Genomic DNA, 25,945 nt, shown 5'->3' with positions numbered 1-25,945 from the left:
TAAAATGTATCCCAATAATCCCAACATTTATGATTCTTAAAGATAAAAGTTCAAAATGGCCCCTAAAGCTCTCGACCCTTGAATGAGCGCAAACAGAAAATACTTTCACTTTCTGTTAGCAGAGTTGCGGTACAAACCTGAAAGGACTCTGAGGTCGTTCATTTTCCTGGTCAGGATTTCAGTTAAAAGGCCTCAATTAAAAAACTGCCTTTTTTTTGGTTTGAAAACTTTATTTAAAATCCAGATCCAAAAGTGGGAAAGTTCCTAGCCACATGCTAACCTCGTCTGTTAGCCTGTGTTATTGCTCTTGCAAGAAGCCCCGCCCCCTTAGTCGGGTGACACATACCAATATGGTACAAAAGGTTCTGGTGAGAGGTACCTCAGCCTGAGGGTCATGTGATGCAAAGTGGGAGGGGCTATCTCTCAATGCTACCGTTGTCTGCGTCCCGATCATAATGATGCCCAAAGAAGACGCTCTCTTTTCTTCTTCTTGAGCTCTGCTCTCGCTCCGCCTCAGTAGTGGTCCTTTGGCGCCTCGTAGAGCGCGGATGTGGCCACGTTGGGAAGGAACAAAGGTTTGGGTGGGACTTTGGGTTTCAGAGACACCGTTCGCCGCACAATGGCCGCCCGTCGGGCATGCGGTCCTTCACTGTAGCTGTGTTGCCGCGTCAGACAGGCGCTGGCGGCGGGCGGCCCGTTGCTGCTACTGTTGGTGTTCATCCTGGCCAGGAAGGGTGGCGCCGCACGCTGGTTGAAGCTGTGGTGACGCGGTAGGCCGCTGCCCATCTTGATGAGGGCATGCCGCTGCAAGTGTGCGGGCATCTCTAGGATGACCCGCGAGGACGGGATCCCCGCCGCAGCCTTGGCGGAGTTTGGACTAGGCATATCCGGCCTTTCCCAGAGTAGCGCGGGGGCGCCGGGGTATGAAGTTGGTTCCGTCTTAGGGATTCCCTGCAGGTGATGTTGGCCGCTGTCGTGGTGCTGGTTGCCTTGGCGATGATGATGCTCTGCTGAGGAAGAGGACGCGGACGTCAAGACTTTGATGCCTCCACTTCCTGAGGCGCTGACCTCTTGGATGTGCTTGAGCAGTTCGTCCAGCGCCGACACGTTGACCGGTGCCGGGGTGCAGGACTCGTGGCAGTGATGAAAGTCCCCTGTGGCACGCTCATCGCGCCAAACCTTGTGGTCCTCGCTACGGCTGTTGCCGTGGCGCCTGGAGAGGGGGAAGGTGGGTTGAGACTTCCCCGAAACCGCCTCGATGGCGTCTGTAGCCTCATAGGGATGTTGCCGTCCATCCTTGCTCATCGGCTTTGGGAATTCTGGGCTGGCGTCTGGCGTGGGAAGACCCGACATCTCACCGTCCTCCTAAGACGGAACACAAGTTAGAGACCACTAGACCTGGGTTCAGGTTCTGAGCGGTAAACACATTGGGACAGTCGTAGGGAGTGAAAATGTCTTTGGAGAACACCGTCCACTCTTCTGAAAGTGTGAGGTCGAACCTCGTCTAGTTCTTCCACGGCAAACTCACCCGATGGACCTTTCTTTGTGCACGGAGAACAGAAATGAACCTTCCTCAAAGTGTTCCCACAAATTGTTCAAAAATCCCAGTACTTAATGTCGGACAAGGTAGTGGGCGGTACCTGGCAAAGGCTGAGTCGAGCTTCTCCCAGAGGAAGGTTGTGGTGCGCAGCGATGAAAAGGTGCGACTCTGTGCCTGCGCCGGGGATGAAGGAGGTGTACGCCTTTGGACAGGTGGACATGTCTGTCTTCTCGTCCTGAGGGTGACAAACGCTCTGTGAAAATAAAAGCTCACTTCCTGTATTGATACACCCCCCAGGAAACATGTACCTCGTGCTGTCCATCCAGGAGGCTGTTCAGCTTGGCGAGAGAGTGCAGAGACAGGGCAGGTGGCAGCGCCACTTCAGGGTCCTTAGACAACTTCCTCTTGCGGTGGTTGGAGCTGCGGTCGCAGTAACACGACGCCAGGAAGGCAGACAAGATGGCGCCCAAGAAGAAGGCTAGCAGCGCGCAGGCGAGCAGCAGCGTGTAATGAACGTGAGCGGCTGAGTGCTGGTCCACGTCAGGAAGACGCTGGACCCCTGCAAGACACACCCAAGACGCCTGCTGGTGAGGAAGTGCTACTGTATCCATCCTGGATACTGAAGGTTGTGTGTGCATGCAGTGGCGCTGGTGGCATCAACCGGTGGCAGGCCTTACCGTATGCGGAGTCAGCGGGTGACTCCTGGTCACGCGAGTTCTCCAAGATGTCAGCTGCAAAACCACAAAGGAGACTTTGAAGTTGTGCACTCGTCGTCATGGCAATAGCCATGGCGCGTCTCACCGTTACAGCCGGCAGCAGTTGAGTGGTCGCCCCCGATGTCTTGTTCGAACCCCGCCCTGCAGTGAGGGGGAGGTGACGTGTCAGCAGAAGTATTTTTCAGAGCTTAACGCCCACACGGATGATGAGACCTCAGATGATCATCACACCGAAAATCCATCCATCAATCTTCTTCCGCCTATCCGAGGTCGGGTTGCGGGGGCAGCAGCCTAAGCAGGGAAGCCCAGACTTCCCTCTCCCCAGCCACTTCGTCCGGCTCTTCCCGGGGGATCCCGAGGCGTTCCCAGGCCAGCCGGGAGACATAGTCTTCCCAACGTGTCCTGGGTCTTCCCTGTGGCCTCCTACCGGTCGGACGTGCCCTAAACACCTCCCTAGGGAGGCGTTCGGGTGGCATCCTGACCAGGTTCCCGAACCACCTCATCTGGCTCCTCTCCATGTGGAGGAGCAGCGGCTTTACTTTGAGCTCCTTCCGGATGACAGAGCTTCTCACCCTATCTCTAAGGGAGAGCCCCGCCACCCGGCGGAGGAAACTCATTTCGGCCGCTTGTACCCGTGATCTTGTCCTTTCGGTCATAACCCAAAGCTCATGACCATAGGTGAGGATGGGAACGTAGATCGACCGGTAAATTGAGAGCTTTGCTTTCCAGCTCAGCTCCTTTTTCACCACAACGGATCGATACTGAAGATGCCACACCGATCCGAGATCCTGTCGATCTCATGATCCACTCTTCCCTCACTCGTGAACAAGACTCCGAGGTACTTGAACTCCTCCACTTGGGGCAGGGTCTCCTCCGCAACCCGGAGATGGCACTCCACCCTTTTCCGGGCGAGAACCATGGACTCGGACTTGGAGGTGCTGATTATCATCCCAGTCGCTTCACACTCGGCTGCGAACCGATCCAGCGAGAGCTGAAGATCCTGGCCAGATGAAGCCATCAGGACCACATCATCTGCAAAAAGCAGAGACCTAATCCTGCAGCCACCAAACCAGATCCCCTCAACGCCCTGACTGCGCCTAGAAATTCTGTCCATAAAAGTTCAGAACAGAATGGGTGACAAAGGGCAGCCTTGGCAGAGTCCAACCCTCACTGGAAACGTGTCCGACTTACCGCCGGCAATGTGGACCAAGCTCTGACACTGATCATACAGGGAGCGGACCCCCACAATCAGACAGTCCGATACCCCATACTCTCTGAGCACTCCCCACAGGACTTCCCGAGGGACACGGTCGAATGCCTTCTCCAAGTCCACAAAGCACATGTAGACTGGTTGGGCAAACTCCCATGCACCCTCAAGGACCGAAATCACACCGAAAATTGAAAAGTAAAAGAAGCTCCAAGTCTAAATGGACGGCAAACCATGAAGTTCTGAACGTCAACTCCAACAAACCAAAAAGATTGATACGTTTCAAGGAAAGAGACAGGAAGTGACCCGTACTTGAAACCTGGTGCCATGTTAGTGCAGCTCCCCGTGCGCAGCCAGATGCAGTACGGGTCATGAGAGGACAAACATGCCCTGCAAGAAAGAAGACACGTTATTGTGAAAATCTCCATGCACTGTTTACCATTGTTTACATGACAACTAGTAGCTATAAAAAGGCTTTTAATTTGAAATGACTGCGCTGAGAGAAGAGTTTTTCATTGATTCTCAGCTTCCACGTAGGCTGAACGCAGACTAGATATGACCTGATCGTAGACCGGATATGGACTGTATGCAGACAGGATATGGACGGAACCTGGCCAGGATACAGACTGAATGTGGACTTGATATGAACCGAACACGGACAGCATAAGGACTAAACACCGACTGGATACAAACTGGATGCAGATTAGATACAAACTGAAGGTGGATTGGATACGGACTGAATGCAGGCGGTATACGCACTTGACGCGGACTGGGTACGGACAGGATAGGGACTGTGGCCTTATGTGTTTGATTCGTACTTTTTGCAGGCACCATGTCTGCTGCAGCGGCTAAGCGGCACTCGGATGACACAGCTGCTGAAGGCCACAAACAAGGCGTGATGGTCCTTGTCCAGCTCCAGGCCCAGAACCTTCCTGTCTTGTTGGTCCTGAATATCACACCTGCAGGTAGGCGACAGGTAAATACAAGTACTACAATGGGATACCTTCGGGACAAAAGAAGCTTTTTACCTAGACGGATCATAGGCGTCTATGTCCTCCAGAAGTTTGGACCCAATAGTGTCATTGGGAAGCATGCCGGTCAAAACCTTCAGGACTCTCCCCTCGTCCGAGCCTAGGAACATGACGGTCCAATCCTTGTTGGGGCCGGCTGCCACATCCACCACAATCTGGGTCAGCTTGAACCTGCGAGGAAGACAACACGATGTCCAGTTTGTCCTGTTTAGAGTCTACTAACGGCAAACAATCTAATGCCTTGTCTTCCTTTGTCCGAGCCTACCGATGGTCGGTGCGGGGGAAGGTGAAGGATTTCAAATTAAAGGCATGAATAAGCCATCACTGATGAATGAGGATGTGATAGGACAACAAGGTGCAAGATTTGGGAGCCAAGCCTCCTTCCAACTCCAGAATGCTATTAGGTATTACTGAACAGTCCACTTCATCTTTTTAGTACGCAGTTATGCAACTGCCATTTTGTTTACGATGCAAGTAGACAACAGAAGTCCCAGACTAGAAGACCTCGACTACCTGTCGGACGTCCTGGTGAAAAAAGGCCGGTGGTTGACGGAGGGAACAGCTTCGTCCATCAGAGGGTACGACTTGATAAACATCAGCGTCTCGTCCGGGAACTGAACGGAAGACTTGAAGTCGGCGGCCGGGCCGTCGCCAGCACACGACCCGGGTCTGCGACACGTTTAGAGAATGTGCGGCGTTAAGCGATACTGTGACCTCCAGCAGTAGGAAAGAGTTGACTCTGTAAGCTCTCACCTGGGTTTGGGAACCTGCTCATCAGGTACTGGAGTCCACGATGAGTCGCTGTTCCGCTGCTCTTTGAACCTTCCGTTGAACACCTTCTCAATGTCATCCATGTAGAACGCACAAACTGCAGAGCCGGGGATGCTGCCGACACGCAAGCGACAACGTTTTCAACACCTTGCTAGCACCAAATATTAGCAGGCGAGCATCAACATCAAACTGCCAGTTCTCTCTTTGTCACTAACCTGTTGGCCTGCGTGGTGAAGACACCGACCACGGTGGGCCTGCCGTTGATCTGCAGCACATTGGTGATTGACTGCAGCGCGTCAAAATAGAAGAAAGAATCTCCCGGAACCGAACAGTTCAGACGGGCCTGCGCCAAAACCAAAAGGTGGGTGGAACAACAGGTCTTTTTATTTTTAAAAAGTGACTACAGTCATGTGTCCTGCCTCACTTCCCCTCGAGGCTCATCCCACTTCCCTTTGTATTAACAGACTGACAGTAAGAGATGTAGGGGTCACCTTCAGAAAGGAAGTCCAGTACTTGTCCAGAACTCTTGGAGAGCCGCCATTATCATTCTTACACACTCGCGCCACCCGAGAAAACACAACCTGCCGACAGACAAGAGTCCGGTCCCAATTGGATTGCCATCTTTGCATACTAATGACAGCGCCCGCGTACCTTCCCCAAGGTGGTGTACTCCACTGCTATCTCACGCAGGAAGAAGTAGACGTAGCTTCCGTAGTCAATGGCGTGCAGAAAGTGCGGCTCTGTGGGAACCCATCAGGGTTGGTATTTTTAAGTGGGAGGCATCTTCAAAACCAATCCCCGTGTCATGTGACCCACCTCGGAGCCACTTGGAGTCGTACTTGACAGTCCTCAAGACGGGCCGCCCGTCTCCGAGGCTCCGGTAGATCACGGCGTCACTGGCAAGGAAGTCGGTCATGGTGGCCGAGTAGAAGTCTCCGCCTATTGCAAAGGTCACATGATCAGTTTGGCACGACAAAAGAGCGGCAGTGATAAAATAATCTTCTTCTGCGAGCGACTTCACCAGCAAACAGTCCCGCGATGGACTGACCCGACTCGAAAGGACAACGAGCCTGGCCCACCAGGTCCGGTCCCACCTGCTCCAGCGTGGTCATCTGTCACCAAAAAAAGAGTGAAGTGTCTGTCCGGTCACATCAAGAAGGTCAGAGGTTTTGCTCACCTTGTAGTTCCGACAGGTGGGGTTGAAGGCGTTGGTCCCGCAGGCAAACAGGGTCTCATCGTCTCGGGCCACCAGAACTTTGACGTAGTTGAAACACTCGTCCTAAACCAATGGAGTCACGTTCAGCATGAGAAACACTCATGGCAGGAAGACTAGGTCTGCTAGAAGACTAGGTCTACTAGAAGACTAGGTCTACTAGAAGACTAGGTCTCCCAGAAGACTAGGTCTACTAGAAGACTAGGTCTCCCAGAAGACTAGGTCTACTAGAAGACTAGGTCTGCTAGAAGACTAGATCTACTAGAAGACTAGGTCTACTAGAAGACTAGGTCTGCTAGAAGACTAGGTCTACTAGAAGACTAGGTCTCCCAGAAGACTAGGTCTACTAGAAGACTACGTCTCCCAGAAGACTAGGTCTACTAGAAGACTACGTCTACTAGAAGACTAGGTCTACAAGAAGACTAGGTCTACTAGAAGACTAGGTCTACTAGAAGACTAGGTCTGCTAGAAGACTAGGTCTACTAGAAGACTAGGTCTGCTAGAAGACTAGGTCTCCCAGAAGACTAGGTCTACTAGAAGACTAGGTCTGCTAGAAGACTAGATCTACTAGAAGACTAGGTCTACTAGAAGACTAGGTCTGCTAGAAGACTAGGTCTACTAGAAGACTAGGTCTCCCAGAAGACTAGGTCTACTAGAAGACTACGTCTACTAGAAGACTAGGTCTACAAGAAGACTAGGTCTACTAGAAGACTATGTCTACTAGAAGACTAGGTCTACAAGAAGACTAGGTCTACTAGAAGACTATGTCTACTAGAAGACTAGGTCTACAAGAAGACTAGGTCTACTAGAAGACTAGGTCTGCTAGAAGACTAGGTCTACAAGAAGACTAGGTCTGCTGGAAGACTAGGTCTGCTAGAAGACTAGGTCTGCTGGAAGACTAGGTCTGCTAGAAGACTAGGTCTACTAGAAGACTAGGTCTGCTAGAAGACTAGGTCTACAAGAAGACTAGGTCTGCTGGAAGACTAGGTCTGCTAGAAGACTAGGTCTGCTGGAAGACTAGGTCTGCTAGAAGACTAGGTCTACTAGAAGACTAGGTCTGCTAGAAGACTAGGTCTACAAGAAGACTAGGTCTGCTGGAAGACTAGGTCTGCTAGAAGACTAGGTCTGCTGGAAGACTAGGTCTGCTAGAAGACTAGGTCTACTAGAAGACTAGGTCTGCTAGAAGACTAGGTCTACAAGAAGACTAGGTCTGCTGGAAGACTAGGTCTGCTAGAAGACTAGGTCTGCTGGAAGACTAGGTCTGCTAGAAGACTACCGGTAGGTCGACTAGAAGACTAGGTCTGCTAACTCACGCTGTTCTTTCCCCGGACCGCACACTTGCTGACATCTTTGGAACGCCACGTCAGCGTCTGAAACAAATAGTCATTATGTCTTCATAGGAACAGGAAGTACTTCAGCAGTCCACTTCTCAACACGCTCTTGGAAGGAAGTAGTCCACAGTTTGCTGGTCATGTTGTCTGCGTCGACGCAGGGAAGAAAGCTACACTACCACTACCACTACTACTACTACTACTACTACTACGTTACTACGACTACTACTACGGTTAATACGACTACTACTACTACTATTAACAGACTGCTACTACTACTACTATTACCAGACTGCTACTACTATTACCAGACTACTACTACTACTATTACCAGACTGCTACTACTACTATTACCAGGCTGCTACTACTACTACTATTACCAGACTGTTACTACTACTATTACCAGACTACTACTACTACTACTACTATTACCAGACTGTTACTACTATTACCAGACTGCTACTACTACTACTATTACCAGACTGCTACTACTACTATTACCAGACTGCTACTACTACTATTACCATTACCAGACTGCTACTACTACTATTACCAGACTACTACTACTAAGACTATTACCAGACTGCTACTACTACTACTATTACCAGATTGCTACGACTACTATTACCATACTGCTACTACTACTACTATTACCAGACTGCTACTACTACTATTACCAGACTGCTACTACTACTATTACCATTACCAGACTGCTACTACTACTATTACCAGACTACTACTACTAAGACTATTACCAGACTGCTACTACTACTACTATTACCAGATTGCTACTAAGACTATTAACAGACTGCTACTACTACTACTACTATTACCAGACTACTACTACTAAGACTATTACCAGCCTGCTACTACTACTACTATTACCAGACTACTACTACTAAGACTATTACCAGACTGCTACTACTACTACTATTACCAGATTGCTACTACTACTACTATTACCAGACTGCTACTACTACTATTACCAGACTGCTACTACTACTACTATTACCAGACTACTACTACTAAGACTATTACCAGACTGCTACTACTACTACTATTACCAGACTGCTACTACTAAGACTATTACCAGACTGCTACTACTACTACTATTACCAGACTGCTGCTACTACTACTATTACCAGACTGCTACTACTACTACTATTACCAGACTGCTACTACTACTATTACCAGACTGCTACTACTACTACTATTGCCAGACTACTACTACTACTATTACCAGACTGCTACTACTACTATTACCAGACTGCTACTACTACTATTACCAGACTGCTACAACTATTACCAGACTACTACTACTACTACTACTATTACCAGACTGCTACTACTACTATTACCAGACTACTACTACTAAGACTATTACCAGACTGCTACTACTACTATTACCAGACTACTACTACTAATACTTTTACCAGACTGCTACTACTACTATTACCAGACTGCTACTACTACTACTATTACCAGACTGCTACTACTACTACTATTACCAGACTGCTACTACTACTATTACCAGACTGCTACTACTATTACCAGACTGCTACTACTACTATTACCAGGCTGCTACTACTACTACTATTACCAGACTGTTACTACTACTATTACCAGACTACTACTACTACTACTACTATTACCAGACTGTTACTACTATTACCAGACTGCTACTACTACTACTATTACCAGACTGCTACTACTACTATTACCAGACTGCTACTACTACTATTACCATTACCAGACTGCTACTACTACTATTACCATTACCAGACTGCTACTACTACTATTACCAGACTACTACTACTAAGACTATTACCAGACTGCTACTACTACTACTATTACCAGATTGCTACTACTACTATTACCATACTGCTACTACTACTACTATTACCAGACTGCTACTACTACTATTACCAGACTGCTACTACTACTATTACCATTACCAGACTGCTACTACTACTATTACCAGACTACTACTACTAAGACTATTACCAGACTGCTACTACTACTACTATTACCAGATTGCTACTAAGACTATTACCAGACTGCTACTACTACTACTACTATTACCAGACTACTACTACTAAGACTATTACCAGCCTGCTACTACTACTACTATTACCAGACTACTACTACTAAGACTATTACCAGACTGCTACTACTACTACTATTACCAGATTGCTACTACTACTACTATTACCAGACTGCTACTACTACTATTACCAGACTGCTGCTACTACTACTACTATTACCAGACTACTACTACTAAGACTATTACCAGACTGCTACTACTACTACTATTACCAGACTGCTACTACTAAGACTATTACCAGACTGCTACTACTACTACTATTACCAGACTGCTGCTACTACTACTATTACCAGACTGCTACTACTACTACTATTACCAGACTGCTACTACTACTATTACCAGACTGCTACTACTACTACTATTGCCAGACTATACTACTACTATTACCAGACTGCTACTACTACTATTACCAGACTGCTACTACTACTACTATTACCAGACTGCTACAACTATTACCAGACTACTACTACTACTACTACTATTACCAGACTGCTACTACTAAGACTATTACCAGACTGCTACTACTACTACTATTACCAGACTGCTGCTACTACTACTATTACCAGACTGCTACTACTACTACTATTACCAGACTGCTACTACTACTATTACCAGACTGCTACTACTACTACTATTGCCAGACTACTACTACTACTATTACCAGACTGCTACTACTACTATTACCAGACTGCTACTACTACTACTATTACCAGACTGCTACAACTATTACCAGACTACTACTACTACTACTACTATTACCAGACTGCTACAACTATTACCAGACTACTACTACTAAGACTATTACCAGACTGCTACTACTACTATTACCAGACTACTACTACTACTACTATTACCAGACTGCTACTACTACTACTATTACCAGACTACTACTACTACTATTACCAGACTGCTACTACTACTATTACCAGACTGCTACTACTACTATTACTAGACTGCTACTACTACTATTACCAGACTACTACTACTACTATTACCAGACTGCTACTACTACTATTACCAGACTGCTACTACTACTATTACCAGACTGCTACTACTACTACTACCAGACTGCTACTACTACTATTACCAGACTGCTACTACTACTATTACCAGACTACTACTACTACTACTATTACCAGACTACTACTACTACTATTACCAGACTGCTACTACTACTATTACCAGACTAATACTACTACTATTACCAGACTGCTACTACTACTATTACCAGACTGCTACTACTACTATTACCAGACTACTACTACTACTATTACCAGACTGCTACTCCTACTATTACCAGACTGCTACTACTACTATTACCAGACTGCTACTACTACTATTACCAGACTGCTACTACTACTACTACCAGACTGCTACTACTACTATTACCAGGCTGCTACTACTACTATTACCAGACTGCTACTACTACTATTACCAGACTGCTACTACTACTACTACCAGACTGCTACTACTACTATTACCAGACTGCTACTACTACTATTACCAGACTGCTACTACTACTACTACCAGACTGCTACTACTACTATTACCAGACTGCTACTACTACTACCAGACTGCTACTACTACTACTACTATTACCAGACTGCTACTACTATTACTATGGCAACTACTTATACTACTACTATACTACTACTACTACTACTAGTACTACTATACTACTACTACTACTATACTACTACTACTTCTCCTATACTACTACTAGTACTATACTACTACTACTACTACTACTATGCTACTACTATTATACTACTACTACTTCTCCTATACTACTACTAGTACTATACTACTTCTACTATACTTCTACTACTACTATACTACTTTTACTACTACTACTTCTACTACTACTACTATACTACTACTTCTACTATACTACTACTACTACTTCTACTACTACTACTATACTACTTATTCTACTACTACTACTTCTACTACTACTACAGTACTACTATACTACTACTACTACTATAGTACTAGTATACTGCTACTACTACAGTACTAGTATACTAGTAGTAGTAGCAGTCTGGCAGAGTAGAGTTGTGGAGTAAAGTGAAGAAGAAGAAGAAGAAGAAGAAGAAGAAGAAGAAGAAGAAGAAGAAGAAGAACAAGAAGAAGAAGAAGAAGAAGAAGGAAGTGACTCACCAGTTGAGGGATGAAGTTCTCTGCTGCTGTGCTCAAGTTGACTGCAAACACCTGATCCCTGATACACACACACACACACACACACACACACACACACACACACACACACACACACACACACACACACACACACACACACACACACATTCACTACCTTGTCCCTGTGTGTGTGTGTGTGTGTGTGTGTGTGTGTGTGTGTGTGTGTGTGTGTGTGTGTGTGTGTGTGTGTGTGTGTGTGTGTGTGTGTGTGTGTGTGTGTGTGTGTGTGTGTGTGTGTGTGTGTGTGCACCTGGCAGTGATGAAGAGCACGTGGTTGACACGCAACATGGCCTGGAAGTCCAGAGTGAGAGTGTGGTTGTCCAGCGCTGCTCTGAAGGCGGCGTAGTGACGCGACTCTGCGGCGAGACGACACAGTGAGTGAGCAGACAGCGGGGACACGCCCACACACCCACCTACTCACGCTCCCGCTCCACCACGCTGATTGGCTGCAGGTCCGCCGGGAAAGAGTCCAGGCAGGAACACCAGGAGGCCAGCAGCAGCAAGGTCAGCGTCCACGTTGGCCGCCCGGCAGCCATCTTGCAGGAGAGGGGGCGGGCCTCAGCGGGTCATAGTGGGCGTCGGCTAGGCGAGGAGACAAGGAGCATGGACTTAGTGTGTGTGTACCACGCCAGGAACATGGACTTAGTGTGTGTGTACCACGCCAGGAACATGGACACCAGTCTGGAATGTGGACTTAGTGTGTGTGTACCACGCCAGGAACATGGACACCAGTCTAGAACGTGGACTTAGTGTGTGTGTACCACGCCAGGAACATGGACACCAGTCTGGAACGTGGACTTAGTGTGTGTGTACCACGCCAGGAACATGGACACCAGTCTAGAACGTGGACTTAGTGTGTGTGTACCACGCCAGGAACATGGACACCAGTCTGGAACGTGGACTTAGTGTGTGTGTGCCACGCCAGGAACATGGACACCAGTCTGGAACGTGGACTTAGTGTGTGTGCGCCACGCCAGGAACATGGACACCAGTCTGGAACGTGGACTTAGTGTGTGTCTACCACGCCAGGAACATGGACACCAGTCTGGAACGTGGACTTAGTGTGTGTGTACCACGCCAGTAACATGGACACCAGTCTGGAACGTGGACTTAGTGTGTGTGTACCACGCCAGGAACATGGACACCTGTCTGGAACGTGGACTTAGTGTGTGTGTACCACGCCAGGAACATGGACACCAGTCTGGAACGTGGACTTAGTGTGTGTGTACCACGCCAGGAACATGGACACCAGTCTGGAACGTGGACTTGGTGTGTTTGTACTACACCAGGAACATGGACACCAGTCTGGAACGTGGACTTAGTGTGTGTGTACCACGCCAGGAACATGGACACCAGTCTGGAACGTGGACTTAGTGTGTGTGTACCACGCCAGGAACATGGACACCAGTCTGGAACGTGGACTTAGTGTGTGTGTACCACGCCAGGAACATGGACACCAGTCTGGAACGTGGACTTAGTGTGTGTGTACCACGCCAGGAACATGGACACCAGTCTGGAATGTGGACTTAGTGTGTGTGTGTACCAAATATAAATAATATATATTATATAAAATAATAGTCCAGTGCAAGACAAAAGTAAAGATAGGAAAAGACAAAGCAAGATCAACAACAATAAAGAGCCTAAATGGATTAATCTGCTTTGGAACTTTATTAGACGTCTAGGATTGTTTGTTAGCTGTCTGCCTGTGTGTGTAGTTAGTATGTTCCAATAGCAGCAGAAGTGCACTTTAAGGAGAGCTGTATTATTTTCAGTTTTGTGCCCAAGGGACTGATTTTATTTAACACTATATTATTATTTATACACCTATAGTGATCACAGAGACAGCTTGTTTTTGTGTTACTGTATATATTTGGTTTTCTGAAAAATCCCACTTAATATACTTTGGGTAACAACAGTCAATATGTATTTATTTATTTTATTTTATTTTTTTCTTATAAAATAAAAGTGAGCTTTTGTTGAACCAAATATTGTGTTTTTTTCCATATGCAACAACCTATCTGGATTCGATAAGTGAATCGATAAGGAATCGGTTCGATAAGAGGATTCGATAATGGGCTCGAACTCGATAATTTCTTATCAAACATCATCCCTAATCGGGCGGAAGGCGGGGTACACCCTGGACAAGTAGCCACCTCATTGCAGGGCCGAGGATTCAAACCCACGACCACATATTATTATTATTATCAACATTGTTGTTATATTATTGTTTCCATTATTATTACTATTGTTATCATTATTATTATCAATATTATGACTACAATCATTATTATTTTCATTATTATGACTACTATCATTATTATGACTACTATCATTATTATTATCATTATTATGACTACTATCATTATTATTATTATTTTCATTATTATGACTACTATCATTATTATGACTACTATCATTATCATTATTATCCTGAATCCCTGGGAACCACCATGCTGCCGTTATGTTGATCAACTCAACTCCTCCACAAACATGACCTATGACACATTTTATTATTATTATTATTATCATTATTATTATTATTATTATTAGGATGTTCTGGACTCACCGTCAGCTGACAGGAAGTGGCGAGGACGGTGGCAGGTGGGGGTTGACCCCCTCAGTGGAGCTGCAACACACAAACCTTCAATTCATCAACAATGTCTCCATGGTAACCACAGTGCAGTTTGTCATCATCATCATCATCGTCATCGTCATGACGAAGGCCCATCTTTTTGCTGAGTGATCACGTGACGTGTCCTGTCACCATAGTAACGCCAATGTTGTTTCAAATCTAATGTTCCTGCTCCTTGTCATGACATCATCATCATCATCATCATATGAATGTCATGACATCATCTTCATATGAATGTCATGACATCATCATCATATGAATGTCATGACATCATCGTCATATGAATGCCATGACATCATCATCATATGAATGTCATGACATCATCTTCATATGAATGTCACGACATAATCTTCATATGAATGCCATGACATCATTGTCATATGAATGTCATGACATAATCTTCATATGAATGCCATGACATCATCTTCATATGAATGTCATGACATCATTGTCATATGAATGTCATGACATCATCTTCATATGAATGTCATGACGTCATCGTCATATGAATGTCATGACATCATCATTATATGAATGGCATCGCATCATTGTCATATGAATGTCATGACATCATCATCATCATATGAATGTCATGACATCATCATCATCATCATATGAATGTCATGACATCATCGTCATATGAATGTCATGACATCATCGTCGTATGAATGTCATTCATATGATGATGATGTCGTGACATCATCATCATATGAATGTCATGACATCCTCGTCGTAGGAATGTCATGACATCATTGTCATATGAATGTCATGACATCATCATCATATGAATGTCACGACATCATCATCATATGAATGTCATGACATCATTGCCGTATGAATGTCATGACATCATCGTCATATGAATGTCATGACATCACCATCATATGAATGTCATGACATCCCCATCATATGAATGTCATGACATCATCATCATATGAATGTCATGACATCATCATCATATGAATGTCATGACATCATCGTCATATGAATGTCATGACATCATCGTCGTATGAATGTCATGACATTCATATGATGATGATATCGTGACATCATCATCATATGAATGTCATGACATCATTGTCATATGAATGTCATGACATCACCATCATATGAATGTCATGACATCACCATCATATGAATGTCATGACATCATCGTCATATGAATGTCATGACATCATCGTCATATGAATGTCATGACATCGCCATCATGTGAATTTCATGACATCATCATATGAATTTCATGACATCATCATCATATGAATAGAAATCCATCTGTTAACTCGTTTGACCTGTTAGAACAACTATTATTTATGTTGATTTATTATACACACTTATATTATTATATATGTTTATTTATTCTACACACTTATATTATTATTTATGTTGATTTATTATACACACTTATATTATTATATATGTTTATTTATTCTACACACTTATATTATTATTTATGTTGATTTATTATACACACTTATATTATTATATATGTTTATTTATTCTACACACTTATATTATTATTTATGTTGATTTATTATACACACTTATATTATTATATATGTTTATTTATTCTACACACTTATATTATTTATGTTGATTTATTATACACACTTATATTATTATATATGTTTATTTATTCTACACACTTATATTATTATTTATGTTGATTTTTTAAACACACTTATATTATCATATATGTTTATATATTCTACACACTTATCTTATTATATATGTTTATTTATTCTACACACTTATATTATCATATATGTTTATTTATTCTACACACTTATATTATTATATATGTTTATTTATTCTACACACTTATATTATTATATATGTTTATTTATTCTACACACTTATATTATCATATATGTTTATTTATTCTACACACTTATATTATTATATATGTTTATTTATTCTACACACTTATATTATTATATATGTTTATTTATTCTACACACTTATATTATTATATATGTTTATTTATTCTACACACTTATATTATTATATATGTTTATTTATTCTACACACTTATATTATCATATATGTTTATTTATTCTACACACTTATATTATTATATATGTTTATTTATTCTACACACTTATATTATCATATATGTTTATTTATTCTACACACTTATATTATTATATATGTTTATTTATTCTACACACTTATATTATTATTTATGTTTATTATACACACTTATATTATTATATATGTTTATTTATTCTACACACTTATATTATTATTTATGTTGATTTATTATACACACTTATATTATTATATATGTTTATTTATTCTACACACTTATATTATTATTTATGTTGATTTATTATACACACTTATATTATTATATATGTTTATTTATTCTACACACTTATATTATTATTTATGTTGATTTATTATACACACTTATATTATTATATATGTTTATTTATTCTACACACTTATATTATTATTTATGTTGATTTATTATACACACTTATATTATTATATATGTTTATTTATTCTACACACTTATATTAATATTTATGTTGATTTATTATACACACTTATATTATCATATATGTTTATATATTCTACACACTTATATTATTATATATGTTTATTTATTCTACACACTTATATTATCATATATGTTTATTTATTGTACACACTTATATTATTATATATGTTTATTTATTCTACACACTTATATTATTATATATGTTTATTTATTCTACACACTTATATTATCATATATGTTTATTTATTCTACACACTTATATTATTATTTATGTTGATTTATTATACACACTTATATTATCATATATGTTTATTTATTCTACACACTTATATTATTATATATGTTTATTTATTCTACACACTTATATTATTATATATGTTTATTTATTCTACACACTTATATTATCATATATGTTTATTTATTCTACACACTTATATTATTATATGTTTATTTATTCTACACACTTATATTATCATATATGTTTATTTATTCTACACACTTATATTATTATTTATGTTTATTATACACACTTATATTATTATATATGTTTATTTATTATACACACTTATATTATTATATATGTTTATTTATTCTACACACTTATATTATTATTTATGTTTATTATACACACTTATATTATTATTTATGTTTATTTTACACACTTATATTATTATTTATGTTTATTTATTCTACACACTTATATTATTATTTATGTTTATTTTACACACTTATATTATTATTTATGTGTATTTATTCTACACACTTATATTATTATTTATGTTTATTTATTCTACACACTTATATTATTATTTATTTTACACACTTATATGATGTATTTATGTTTGTTTATGATAGAATCTCACCCACTTAAGCGTTCACATCTTAAATCTCTGAAAGCTCCTTTGATCCGCTAGCAGGACTAACCAGCAGCCGCCATCTGCTCGCGCTCACTCAGGTCACATGACACATGGGTGGGGGGGTGCACTTGCCCCTTGACTGACAGGACTCAAACACACCTGAGGACAGGTGAACATCATCACACACACACACACACACACACACACACACACACACACACACACACACACACACACACACACACACACACACACACACACACACACACACACACACACACACACACACCCCGCCTAGCATGCTGGGAAGGAAACATGACAGATGAGACGCTAAAACATCTAAACAGGATCCGATTAGCGGTGATTTGACGGCACAGCAGGACCCCTGAGACACACACACACACACACACACACACACACACACACACACACCACACACACACACACAACACACACACACACACACACACACACACACACACACACACTAATCACTAATCTTCCGTCGGCAATGTCTGAGATTTGAGCTTCTTTGAGGCCCAGAAAGGTTTCAGGGTTCACTTCCTGTTGCTCCAGGAAGCTCCGCCTCCTCACGCCGCCATGACAAAGACCAACTGAGCGCCACATCAGGAACAAAAGTTCCGCTTTGTTCTCCTTTTCAAAATAAAAGCACAGCCGCCGACCTACTTACCTACTGACGCACGACGACGACACCGAGCACAAAAATGCGACTTGGGTAGAAATATTGTGTGAATGCTGAAGATGCTAACAGTTAGCACAATGGCCAGATAGCATTAAGTAACAAAAATATGAGCTAACTTAGCTAAAAAAAAAGAAAAAAAAGCTACCATGCTAACAATAACATGCTTACAGTTAGCATTAGTGAAATAACAAAATATATGATACGGAGGTGTATACCTGTTGAATTAGTTTAAAAAAAAATGTACATGCTAATGTTAGCATGGTAAAATGCTAACTGTAACATGTGTCAAGTACCAAAATATAGTACTCTGTTTTTTTTCATGCTCGCATGCTAATGTTAGCATGCATCAAGGACTAAACTATAACTAAGGTGCTTACATACAAAGTTAGCACCAAAAAAAAAACCTTGCTTAGCAATGTTAGCATGCTAACAGGTATCATTTGTCAAGCAATAAATATTTGACACTGAGGCGTATACCTGCAAAAATACCACCAAAAAAAAAACGCTAGCATGCTAACAGTACTATGCAAACATGATAACAATAACATGCTTACAGTTAGCATGGTGAAATACTCCAAATAAATGACACCGAGGTGTATACCTGTTAAATTAGCTAAAACATAGAGCGTGCTAAAATATTATATATACCTAAATTTATTACGCTGAAAACTGTGTTTAAAATGCTAGCATGCGTCAAGTACCAAAATATGGTTGGTGTATACGTTCAAAATTAGCTTTATAAAAGCTAGTATACTCATATTAGAATGCTAAAGTGCCAACTGTAGGTATCAACATACATTACTCTTAGGTGTGTACCTGAAAAATGTGTTTAAAACGCTAGCATGCTAACGTTAGCATGCATCAAGTACCAAAATATGGTTGGTGTATACCTACACATTTAGCTTAAAAAAAAGCTAACACACTCATATTAGAATGCTAAAATGCCAACTGTAAGTATCAACATATATTACTCTTACGTGTGTACCTGAAAAATGTGTTTAAAACGCTAGCATGCTAACGTTAGCACACATCAACTACCAAAATATGTATACACACTTATGTATACACTGAAGTGTATACCTGTTAAATTAGCTAAAAATAAATAAATAAATAGCATGCTAATGTTAGCATGGTAAAATGCTAACAGTTACTTGTGTCAAGTACCAAAATACAGCACTCTGCTAGCATGCTAACGTTAACTTGCATCCAGTATCCAAATATGGTTGGTGTATACCTACAACATTAGTTTGAAAAAAGCTAGCGTACTCATATTAGAATGCTAAAATGCTAACTGTAAGTACCAACATATATTTGTGGACTTGAAAAAGCATGCTAACGTTAGCACGCATCAAGTACAAAAATATGGTATACACACTTTCAAAAAGGTGCATACATACAAAATTAGCTAAAAAAAAAAAGTTAGCATGCTAACAGGTAGCATTTGTCATGTAACAAAATAGTTACCTGCAAAATTAGCCAAAAAGCTAGCATGCTAGTATCCGAATGCTAACGAATGTGCCGCGGCTAGCACCCAACTTGGAGAGGGCGGAGCCACAAAAGGGGGCGGGGCGGCCGTCCAGGTGGGTTTTGAATAAATCCGCGCTCGCTCGCCGCTGAGCCGCTTTTAAGGGATCAAGCGCGGGAATTAGGAAGGAAAGCTCCGGAAAAAGCTGCCCGGAAACCACTCGGGCGTGAGGGGGCGGGGCTTGTTGTCAGAGGAAGTTTACGATGGCGAGGAGAAAGTCCATCAGCAAAGAGAGGCAGCGACAACAGGAAGTAGAATTGATGGTTTGAGGAGGAGGGGGGGGGTTAGCACTTAAGCTAATTAGCGTATCAACGAGATTATGTCCTCGACCAATCAGCGCTCAGCGAGGAAGGAAACAAGGACTTCCTTGCTAGGCCACGCCCACACGTTGGTCGGGGGGGGGGGGCGCCCTCATTTTGGGGGATTTAATCCCCAAAAGCGGACGAGATTAAAACTCTTTTCGCACAAAGGAAACTACTTCCTGTCTTCAAAAACGCCCGCTTTTATTTTGACAGGCACTTCCTCTTACACACAGTACTGCATATAGTACTACGGGAAGCCCCGCCCCTTCGGCCGCTATTTAGCATAACGTTTTATATTCCAGGGGGGCGGGGTCACGCCGCGCAGACAGGAAGTGACCTCTGACTCCTTCCTCATCAACAAATGACTGATGACGTCAGCCTCACCTCTCCGGTGGGGGAGGGGCCGGAGCGTTTGATTGACAGCTGATTGGCGACGCCGACATTTGGAGGCTCCAATCGACACACACACACACACACGCGCGCGCGCGCGCGCACCGGTCAGGTACTCACCTATGCGCGTGCACGTCCGCGCTGACGGCGGCATGAGACGGAAGTCTTCTTTGACGTCCGCGAAGAGCGCAGGAGAAGAAGAAGGAAGGAAGGAAGACGTCGTGCTGCTCGCGCACACAATGACCAGCCCGGCGTCTGCAGGTCACGCCCTCTTTATTGCAGCCAATCAGCACAGAGCTTTCGCAACAAGCGTCTACTATTTCTTTATTTTACACACTTTTATTATTATTTATTTTACATACTTGTAATATTATTTCTACACACTTATATTATTATTTATTTATTTTACATACTTTAATATTATTTATGTGTATTTCTTCTACACACTAACATTATTATTTATGTTTATTTATTCTACACACTTATATTATTATTTATGTGTATTTATTTTACACACTTATATTATTATTTATGTGTATTTATTTTACACACTTATATTATTATTTATGTGTATTTATTTTACACACTTATATTATTATTTATGTGTATTTATTCTACACACTTATATTATTATTTATGTGTATTTATTTTACACACTTATATTATTATTTTTGTGTATTTATTCTACACACTTATATTATTATTTATTTATTTTACATACTTTAATATTATTTATGTGCATTTATTTTACACACTTATGTTATTATTTATGTGTATTTATTCTACACACTTATATTATTATTTATGTGTATTTATTTTACACACTTATATTATTATTTATGTGTATTTATTTTACACACTTATATTATTATTTTTGTGTATTTATTCTACACACGTATATTATTATTTATTTATTTTACATACTTTAATATTATTTATGTGCATTTATTTTACACACTTATATTATTATTTATGTGTATTTATTCTACACACTTATATTATTATTTATGTGTATTTATTCTACACACTTACATTATTATTTATGTGTATTTATTCTACACACTTACATTATTATTTATGTTTATTTATTTTGCACACTTATATTATTATTTATGTGTATTTATTCTACACACTTATATTATTATTTATGTGTATTTATTTTACACACTTATATTATTATTTATGTGTATTTATTCTACACATTTATATTATTATTTATGTGTATTTATTCTACACACTTATATTATTATTTTTGTGTATTTATTCTACACACTTATATTATTATTTTTGTGTATTTATTCTACACACTTATATTATTATTTATGTGTATTTATTCTACACACTTATATTATTCTTTTTGTGTATTTATTCTACACACTTATATTATTATTTATTTATTTTACATACTTTAATATTATTTATGTGCATTTATTTTACACACTTATATTATTATTTATGTGTATTTATTCTACACACTTATATTATTATTTATGTTTATTTATTCTACACACTTATATTATTATTTATGTTTAGTTATTTTACACACTTAAAAATATTATTCATTTATTTATTTTACACACTTATGTTATTATTTATGTTTTTTATTTTACACTATTATATCATTATTTATTTATATAATTATTATTTTATATATTTATTATTTCCAAATTTTATACTAATATTCGTTAACGTGTGTGTGTGTGTGTGTGCGTGTGTGTGCGTGTGTGTGTGTGTGTGTGTGTGTGCGTGTGTGTGTGTGTGTGTGTGTGTGTGTGTGTGTGTGTGTGTGTGTGTGTGTGTGTGTGTGTGTGTGTGTGTGTGTGTGTGTGTCACCTTGACACGATGCTGAGTCATCATTCTCATCAGCAGCATACTAATGCTAATGCTAATGCTAATGCTAATCAGGACAGGTTGGGCGGGGCTTGCTGACGCTGTGTTGCCATGGAAACTGCCGCCAGCACGTGTGGTGAATATTCTTCATCTTCCACCTGTGACAACCTGCCGCTCTTGTTGCTACGGCAACGGCAAAAATGATGAGACTCTCCACCTTGTCTCCGCCCCCAAACCTTCATCTACTTCCTGCTGCAATGCATCCTGGGGAAAAAAATCACCTGTTGAGTTGACGTCAACTTAGCTCTTATCTATTAAAAACAATATTTACATCAAAATATAATATTATTATTTCATTGTAAATAAATACTCACATAAATATAACATTTACTTATTAATAAATATTCACACAAAAATATAACATAAATATACTTTTATATTATACAGCTGGGATAGGCTCCGCCCCCAAATGAATATTAAAATGTAAATATAACATATGCGACAAACACTGCTAGTTAGTGGTAGTAGCTAACAACAGACACTACTGGTTAGTGGTATTAGCTAACAACCCCCACTACTAGTCAGTGGTAGTAGCTAACAAAAAGCAGTACTAGTTAGTGATAGTAGCTAACAAAAAGCAACACTAGTCAGTGGCATTATCCAACAACAACCACTACTAGTCAGTGGTTCTAGCTAACACCACACTTTACTAGTAAGTGGCATTAGCTAACAACACAATAGTAGTTAGTGATACTAGTTCACAAGAAGCACTATTAGTTAGGGGTACTAGCTAACAACCTGTATTACTAGTTAGTAGTACGAGCTAATTACAAACACTACTAGTCAGCAGTACTAGATAACCACACACTGTTGGTAAGTGGTACTAGTTAACAACACACACTACTAGTCAGTGGCACTAACTAACAACACAATATCAGTTAGTGGTACTAGTTAGCAGGAAGCACTAGTAATAAGTGGTACTAGCTAACACAATACATCACTAGTTAGTGGTACTAGTTAATAACAAACACTACTTGTCAGTGGTACTAGCTAACAACACACATTGTTAGTCAGTGGTACTTGTTAACACGAAGCTCTACTAGTCAGTGGGTTTAGCTAACAAGAAGCACTACTAGTTAGTAGTATTAGCTAACAAGACACACTACTGGTTAGTGGTAGTAGCCAACAAGAAACACTACCAGTCAGTGGTACTATCTAACAACATGCACAACTAGTTAGTGGTAGTAGATAACAATAAATACTACTAGTTAGTGGTAAATAAGCAGTACTACTCACACTACTGGTTAGTGGTACTAGTTAACAGGAAACACTAATATTCAGTTATTTTAGCTAACAAGAAGCACTACTAGCTGGTGGTACTAGCTAACAAGACACACTACTAGTTAATGGCAGTAGCTAACAAGAAACACTACCAGTTAGCAATACTATCCAAAAACATGCACTACTAGTTAGTGGTAGCAGATAAAAATAAATACTACTAGTTAGTGGTAGCAAATGACAATACATACTACTAGTTAGTGGTCTTACCTAAAAATACACACTACTAGTTAGTCATAGTAAATAACACACTCCATATCTAGCTAGTGGTATTAGTTAGCACATAACTAGTTAGGGTTGGTAACCAATAAGTCACATCACTGGCCAGTGGTACTAGTTAATATATACTACTAGTTAGTGGTAGTGGACAACAATAAGTACTACTAGTTAGTGGTACTACCTAACAACATGTACTACTAGTTAGTGGTAGTAGATAACAACAAATACTAATAGTTAGTTGTAGTATATAACAATAAATACTACCAATTGGTGGTACTAGCTAACAATACATACTACTAGTTAGCGGTAGTAACTAACACTGTACATGTCTAGTTATTCGGTACTAGTTAACATGTCACACTACCAGTTAGTGGCGGTAATTGACAAGTCACACTACTGGTTAGTGGTACCAGTTAACAATAAACACTACTAGTCAGAGTTTTAGCTAACAAGAAGCACTGCTAGCTAGTGGTACTAGCTAACAATACACACTACTAGTTAATGGTAGTAGCCAACAAGAAACACTACCAGTTAGCAGTATTATCCAGCAACATGCACTACTAGTTAGTGGTAGCATATAACAACACATACCACTAGTTAGTGGTAGTAGATAAACATAAATACTACTAGTTAGTGGTACTAGCTAACAATACATACTACTAGTTAGTGGTACTAGCTGACACTATTGGTAGAAAATGGATGGATATACATGAACATTGAAATGTAAATATAACATATGCAACAAACACTGCTAGTTAGCGGTAGTAACTACCAACACAATACTAGTCAGTTGTACTAGTTAACACCAACCACTACTAGTGAGGATAACAGTTGGGCCTGTTGCATCAGTCTGATGTGTCGAGGAGGATGTGTTACCATGGCAACAGTGTGCTGACACCGCCTTGGCGGAGGGGGAAGATGATTGGCTGTTGCTTGTTGCCCGTAGCAACCACAGCACCATTAAACTGGACAATGACCTCATGCTGCTTCCTGGACAAGAAGGAATCACTTCCTGCCTGAGGAAATGTACTTTTGTCTAATCATCATTATTACTACTATTATTATTTTTAACAATATTATTATCAATATTATTATTATATTATTATTATTATTAATAATAATTTTAACAATATTGTATTCAATGATATTATTTTTAGTATTATTTTTAACAAAATTATTATCAATATTATTATTATTATTATTATTATTATCATCATTATTATTATTATTATTGTTATTATTATTATTAGTAGTTTTATTACTTTTAACCAATATTGCATTCAATGTTATTTTTAGTATTATTTTTAACAAAATTATTATCATTATTATTATTATTATTAACGATATTATTATTATGATTAATATTATTATCATCATTATTGTTAGTATTATCAATATTATTATTGTTATTGCTTTTATTAGTATTATTATTATTATTATTATTATCTCTATTAGTATTATTGTTTTTATTATCATTATTATTATCATCATTATCATTGTTATCATTAGTAGTAGTAGTAGTATCATTATTATT

At 40.2% G+C, this 25,945-nt stretch overlaps 1 protein-coding gene across 1 annotated transcript; it reads right to left on the bottom strand.

Annotated features, from left to right (window-relative positions):
* Positions 1-220: 220 nt before the first annotated feature.
* LOC133650066 (semaphorin-6D-like) lies at positions 221-21,290 on the bottom strand. Its single transcript, XM_062046865.1, has 22 exons — positions 21,145-21,290; positions 14,679-14,738; positions 12,534-12,694; positions 12,363-12,468; positions 12,074-12,131; positions 7,792-7,848; positions 6,443-6,544; positions 6,287-6,377; positions 6,082-6,204; positions 5,917-6,005; positions 5,757-5,846; positions 5,481-5,608; positions 5,248-5,379; positions 5,008-5,163; positions 4,492-4,665; positions 4,282-4,422; positions 3,776-3,853; positions 2,342-2,397; positions 2,218-2,271; positions 1,849-2,099; positions 1,641-1,775; positions 221-1,365 (listed from the first exon to the last, which is right to left on the bottom strand). Exons 3-22 carry the CDS (start codon positions 12,646-12,648, stop codon positions 514-516), a joined length of 2,988 nt encoding a protein of 995 aa, XP_061902849.1. The 5' UTR covers positions 12,649-12,694; positions 14,679-14,738; positions 21,145-21,290; the 3' UTR covers positions 221-513.
* Positions 21,291-25,945: the final 4,655 nt, after the last annotated feature.

Source organism: Entelurus aequoreus, linkage group LG05 (assembly GCF_033978785.1).
Source record: "Entelurus aequoreus isolate RoL-2023_Sb linkage group LG05, RoL_Eaeq_v1.1, whole genome shotgun sequence".
Classification (NCBI taxonomy): Eukaryota; Metazoa; Chordata; class Actinopteri; order Syngnathiformes; family Syngnathidae; genus Entelurus; species Entelurus aequoreus.
This window is presented reverse-complemented; position numbering and strand designations above follow the sequence as displayed.

Excerpts from the sequence above, each read along its gene's own strand:
- LOC133650066 (XM_062046865.1), bottom strand. The coding sequence starts at position 12,648 with ATGGCTGCCGGGCGGCCAACGTGGACGCTGACCTTGCTGCTGCTGGCC. Across the intron at positions 12,132-12,362 it reads GTGCTCTTCATCACTGCCAG|GGATCAGGTGTTTGCAGTCA; the intron begins GTGCACACACAC and ends TGTGTGTATCAG. Across the intron at positions 5,164-5,247 it reads GAGCAGGTTCCCAAACCCAG|ACCCGGGTCGTGTGCTGGCG; the intron begins GTGAGAGCTTAC and ends AACGTGTCGCAG.